The sequence below is a fragment of the Emys orbicularis genome, chromosome 1 (genome assembly GCF_028017835.1).
Source record: "Emys orbicularis isolate rEmyOrb1 chromosome 1, rEmyOrb1.hap1, whole genome shotgun sequence".
NCBI lineage: Eukaryota > Metazoa > Chordata > Testudines > Emydidae > Emys > Emys orbicularis.
The window spans coordinates 367872837-367879445 of NC_088683.1; the positions used below are offsets into that span (position 1 = coordinate 367872837).

At 46.0% G+C, this 6609-nt stretch overlaps 1 protein-coding gene across 1 annotated transcript; it reads left to right on the forward strand.

Moving 5' to 3' along the window:
- The first annotated feature begins 4970 nt into the window (after nt 1-4970).
- LOC135881146 (olfactory receptor 52P1-like) lies at nt 4971-5909 on the forward strand. Its single transcript, XM_065407688.1, has one exon. The coding sequence runs from the start codon at nt 4971-4973 to the stop codon at nt 5907-5909; it is 939 nt and encodes a 312-aa protein (XP_065263760.1).
- Nucleotides 5910-6609: the final 700 nt, after the last annotated feature.

Below are 6609 nucleotides of genomic sequence, written 5' to 3' on the forward strand. Positions count from 1 at the left end.
TAAGTTTAATTGGTAATTTTTTTACCCATTGGGTAACTGGCACCTTTTTTGTGTGTGGGGGGAGGTATAATAAAGGGTTTTTCAGTTTTATAGGCCTTTTAAAGAGAATTTGATAAGGTTGGTAGCCAGTACCCAATTGATTACTATTTTGGATGGCTGCCAACACCTTGGGGAGTTTTAATGCTAGCCTTTACCGGCAAGTGGTAAGGTCTTTTGCGGGCCCCCACCTTCTGTACTCGAAGTGCCAGAGTGGGGAAACAGCCTTGACAACATCTATTACTATTTCTCCTCTGAATTTCATCAGTCTGGCTGGGATAATGTTAATACCTGTAGCCTTTCCATTCTTGAGTGATTTCACAGCTCTCTCCACTTCTTCACACAGTATTGGAAAGTCATCCTCCTTTGTTGAATCGGGCTATCAAGGACACTAGTATCTCCATTTGTCTGGTGGCTGAATATATTGGAGCAGTAGTTTGTTCACCTATTGATGATGTCCTTTGTAATTTTTCACAAGCTGGGCTAGGCACTGTTTTTGAAATGAAGGATTCCTGCCATACGTTAAAGCTGTATAAGATGGGGTGTGACATTATCTAATGTCCTCACTCCTCACAAAAGAGAGCTCCTGGATACAGTTGAAGAACAATGACTGATCTGGGGGAAGTGCTGGTCCCAGGTTAAACGGATTTCTAGCTGGTGTTTGGAAACCTTGTGGACTGCTTCTATCACCAACCATAGTGAGAAATTGCTTATTCGTATCCGATGTATCTTGTATATTAGGCTCAGTTTCCAGTTTTGTTACTTGCTAGGTTATCGGCTTTGATTTGTTTGCTATCATTTTTAGTTAAACTTATTTTTACTTTATCTAAATCAGTGTGCCTTTGAGTGAAGTGTCTGGGGAACATCTCAGCTTCGTTAACACAGGCTAGTGGCAAATCTTTCCAATATCAAGGGGCGGGCAAACTCTATGTACAGATCCCTGTGCAGTGCAAGACAGTATAATGTTGGGTTTATACTCCAGTGGAGGGTATGAGCCTAGGGAGGTAGGAAATTGACTGATGTCTGGTGTTTGTACTTTGATGGCATATGTAAGCCCTCAGATACCTCTGGTTGGGTGTTATAGGGCCTGAAGAGGCTGAATTAGCAGCAAAGCTTGCACACCCTGCAGCTTGCATAAATTCAGGATCATATCATTTTTCCTCCACATGGTGGCAGTGACTTTTCCGAGGCTAATGCAATGGACATTACAACCGCATGGGCGGTTGGACTGGGATGTTGCTACAATCAATTAAATATGTTATTTTTTTACCTGTATCTTGTAGCAGCATTCCCAAGCATAGTGCAGATGGCAGCACATTACACACAGAAAAGAAAGCCATCGTCAATTGCTAGGCTGAACAGTCTGCAAGACTCAGTTTGCCCTGACAATCTGAGCCCTTGTTATTCGCAAATCATTTATTCCCTCCCAGGGGAGGCTCTCACGCTAACGTTCTCCGGGTCTATTTTCTGCTCGACCCACTGCTCACGGAGCTGAGGGAATTGCCTGGGAGTCCTGGCCAATCTGAGAGCCCACAGGGACTGTACAGGGGAATCATAAATGTGGCTGTTCAGTAAGGTGAGTAGCAGACGTGAGATTCAAACGCTGATTCTCAGGACTCTGCTTTTCTGTTGCCATAAGGTGATTTCCTCTCTCTGATGAGCGGGATCGCGGTGAGTTGTCTGGTTCTACATTAAAGTTAGTGCTATGGGCTCCAGGGTCCAAGTCAAGAACGATCTGGGAAGGAATTCACTAGCACAGTGACTTGAACTGTTTAGTATCAGAGGGGTAGCCGGGTTAGTCTGGATCTGTCAAAGCAGCAAAGAGTCCTGTGGCACCTTATACAGTAACAGACATATTGGAGCATGAGCTTTTGTGGGTGCCACAGGACTCTTTGCTGCTCTGAACTGTTTAGTATTGTCAGAAACATCAATGGATTTACCTGGTAAAATTGGAACTACACATGTATTGGAAATAGCTTAGACAAATATTTGTTTTTAAGATCAGTTCCTTGTCTCATCCTGGGTCCTTCTATCTGTCTCAATAGCTTCCTTTTGGGGGCTGTGTGGTTTTTCCAATTCAGCAACATCACTGAGCTGTTAGGTAATACAGCCAAAGCCTCTTCAATGGGTATTTGTGTTACCAAAGAGTTCACAACAAGAAAGGGCCACACACTGGCAAGTTTCTGCTCTGATATTCTGCCTGCACAGGGTCACTGCAAATTGGCACTGGCTTCCCTGAGAGGAAAATCAGGCCTCATGTGTTTTGCAATCCCCATTTTTCATGCCTGGTCTCAGAACGCCAAGTAAACTGGGGGTTTCCTTCAGACTCTTTCAGCACCCTAACAGAATAGCAGCATCCGAAGCCATGATTTTCACAGCTTGGCGCCAAACGTTAAACACCAAGAGTGAATCTGGTCCCATTGAAATCAATGGCAAAAAGGTTCAAAACAATCAGGATAACAATTTTTTCAGGGAGGAGAGGGGTCTTCTCTCTCTGTCCCCCGGAATCTCTGGGTCTGGAGAGGACAAGAAGCGCCACAAGGCAGTACAAATAAAAACATGTTTCTGGTGTAGCGGAAACCAGGCAGTGTTGGAAATCTCACCAGGAGAAGTCCAGGAATGCACAGTGCTTTGTGTGTAAGTGGGGCGGGGAAGTAGTGGATGTGCAGTAGCCATATCACAGTGTCACAGCCCTAAAACCAGGTGAAATAGGGACTGGACATCCTGCATAATGCATAGACCAAAGAGGCGTAACGAGGCCTCCTGCGGTGGGGGTGTCTCAGACTGTAACGGAACATGGACCACACTGTAGCAGACTGTCTCTGACACCGGCCCCCATCCTGACCATCCCTCCTCATGTGGGCAACCCCACTACAGACTCGTGGCAACATCAGCAATGGCCAACATGGAAAAGCAGCCTCAGGAAGGGGTGTCTGAGTTTCTAACGGGCTGCAATACATTAAAGCTTTGTGTCATTTTGAGGCAGAGTTACTCATGCTGTCGTCTCTCCCTCCCGCTGGGTCTGTCCCTCTCTCCTTCCCTGCACAGGCTGTGCTGCTGCTGGGGTTCCCTTCACCCCAGAGAGGCTGTTCACGCTGATCTCTCCCTTTTCCCAGGTGCAGGCGGACACTGAGTTTAGCCTAGTCTGAGGAAATATTTCTGTGAGCTGTCGCTGTGGGATCTGGCACCTGTTTTTGGTCCTGGGTGAGGAGTATCACTGTGTGGTATGGCAGGAAGCTGTGGGGGTGGGAAACATACATGTGGCCATCACTGGGGATTCTGGGGCAGGGAGTGAGATGTACCTGGGCAGGCAGGCGGTAATGAGCATTACACGGGCAGGGAGCAGACTGTGCATAGAGAAGCTGGCAGTGCTGGGGATTGCTGCTTCAATCTCCCATCATAGGCTGACCCCCAGCCATACTCTCCTTCCCCATCCCAGAGTGCCCCAATTCCAAAAGCATGTTTGTTGCCAGTGTCTTCTACATGCTCCCCAGTCATCCCTGGCTCCCACAACCTCCAAGTCGCCCCACACTCCCCACAGCTCTTCCTCTGCAGGGGGTGAGGTGCCTCCAATCACACCTCCTCCACTGGCTGTGGGGTAATCAGTGACTGTGTCTCATGGGTGAGAAATCTCACAGAGTTGCAAATACCAACACACCTGTGTTACTGCTCTTGGTCCACCCATATACAAAGCGGGTGCCTTCGGGAACTGCAGATCAGGAACAACTCATAAGCTGAGAAGTTTGCACATTATATAATGAGAGCAGGAAACTCTGGGACATACGAGGGCCTAGATAAATACAGCTGCCACATACAGGAGCCACAGGCAGCTGCCCGAAACTGTGGGTCACTGAGACACACACGTTAAACCCAGGCTGTTCTGCGACCATTTGCTAGCCAGTCATTCACAGCCAGGGTTGTACATACATTCCACTGTACAGAGATTAAATTTGTCAAATCATTATTTTTCTCACCTAAAACGTTCATTCACGCAGTGCCTCATGGCATCCCTCAGACTCCTGAAACACACACCTAGTGTAACATTTTCAAGGCACCACAGTCACATGAGAATTTCTCTCCTTAGGGTAAGTTCAACAGAGTCATGAATAGTAAAAATGCTTTCTGTATGCTCAGGCACAAGCTTGCAGGCAAAATGTCTCGACTCCTGGGCAGAGGTCCGTACACTCCCAATGTCCTCTTGATCTTGTGTTAGGAGACACCAATTGGTATTTTATAGACTTTTCTCATGTCCCTTTTTATTCATATCCTTTGTAAAATAACAATCCCAGTCTCTCAATCTCTCTCCAATTGAGAGTTTCCCCAGGCCCTTGATCATTCTTGTTGCACACACCTGAACCCCTCTATTTCTGCAATATCCTGTGTGAAAAGGATCTCCTATACTACACAGAGGAGTTTAGAGGAGGGTGAAGCATAGACTGACTGATCTCATAGCATTGTATTTTCTGTATGATTCTCCATCCTACTCCTATTGGAATCCAATGTCTCTGCTTAGTTTCTGTCCATGTTTGCATTTTGAGAATGGTTTCATAGAGCTGTGTACCATGAAGCCCAGGTCCCTCTCACACAGTAAAATTAGAACCTTGTGAAGTATTTGAGAAGTTCAAGCTTTTCCCTCAAATGGGCATACACGTTGAATTATTGACATTAAAATTCATCTGCTATCCTGCTGCCCATTCACCTGGCTTGGGTATCTCCCTCTGGGAACTTCTCTGGATTTGATTATGACCTACATAATCTGGTGCCATCTGCAAATGTTGCCACCACACTGCTTATCCCCTTTCTAGAGAGTTAATAACTATAACACATTTACCATAACAATTGTTGTATAAAGTGTATAATCCCCTTCACTGTGCTTCTCTCCCTTCACAGGCATCTTGAGCATTTCTGAGCTAGATCGACACATTGACGACTTCATGGCAACTTTCAACTTCACCACATCTGACCCTTCAACATTCATCCTAATGGGTATCCCTGGCCTGGAAGCTGGACACGTCTGGATTTCCATCCCTTTCTCTATTTCCTTCATTATCAGCCTTTTGGGAAATATTACACTTCTTTTTGTTGTAGGGAAAGAGCAGACCCTGCACAAGCCGATGTACCTGCTACTCTGCCTGCTCGCGCTCACAGACATTGCCACATCTATCTTCATTGTGCCGAAGGCACTGTGTATATTTTGGTTAAATTTGAGGAGCATTACTGTGGGTGGCTGCCTCACCCAGATGTTCTTCCTTCACACGGTTTCTTTCATGCAGTCAGCCATTCTCGTGATAATGGCCTTTGATCGCTACGTTGCCATATGTAACCCTCTGAGATATGCCACCATCGTCACCAATACACGAATATCTAAGCTAGGGCTCATGGGTTTGATCAGATCTGTTATCTTGATGTTGCCTCTGCCCCTGCTCCTGAGCAGGCAGTCATTCTGTGACAACCGCTTTATCGCCCAAACACACTGTGAGCACATGGCTGTGGCAAAGATATCATGTGGGGACATCACAGTGAACAGGATGTACAGTTTTGTTATAGTGTTTGTAGTCATCGGGTTCGACCTGACACTCATTGCCCTGTCCTATGGTCTGATCATGAGGGCTGTCCTCAGAATCTCCTCCAAGAAATCCTATGAGAAAGCCCTCAACACCTGCACAGCCCACATCTGTGTGATGCTGACATCTTATGGTCCCGGCTTCCTAACCAGTCTGACTCACCGGTTTGGTCAGGGCATCGCTCCCCACGTTCACATCATCTTGGGCAACCTCTATTTCCTCATCCCCCCCATGCTCAACCCTATCATTTATGGGGTCAAAACCAAAGAGCTTCGTGACAAAGTGGGCAAATACACCTGCAGAAGGTGATCAGCTGGGGCCACTGACTTTAAACCCTGTGTGACAAGAGGGGGGAAGGACATCTCCTCATTAATCAAGGGTGCTGTGTCCCCGTTTGGCTGAGCTCAGCATTGTGGAAGTTCTGTAGCCCATTGGGCTAGTTTGCCTTTGTCATATTCACTGCTACTGTAGCCCAGCTCTATTATATTCACTGCTTTGCATTATATTTTGCTTTTCATTAGCTTTAGTAGTAATGCAAGAAACCTACAGACCTCTATTCTGTAAGATATTAGCTTTAGCAAGTTAACATAAGTCTTGAGGCCTATCATCTTTAAACAATAAGCTTTGTACAGACTAACAGCCCAATGGAAAACCCCAAATACTTGGGGAGCTGAAAATAGAGGTTAAGGGCCTCAGTACATCTGTAGGTGTAATGTGTTTGAGACAGACACTGTTTTATGTGGCCTATAGGGAGAGGACTTACTGAATTAATCATCATCATAATTCCCGGTGAGGCTGACCAAGTGGAAGACTCTGATGAAGAGGGTGACCTATGCTGGAAACAGCCAATTTTGCATGGTAACCAATCAAAAAGGTACCAGTATGGTCCCTTGGAGTGTCCTTTCATAGTCTCAAATTTGTTTTACTCCAAGGCAATCTACTTTGTTAGGGAATCATGTAATTTCCATTATTCCCTTTAAAAACATCATCATCCAGTTTAACGCAGCCT

Coding starts and splice junctions, on each gene's coding strand:
- LOC135881146 (XM_065407688.1), top strand. CDS start 4,971: ATGGCAACTTTCAACTTCACCACATCTGACCCTTCAACATTCATCCTA.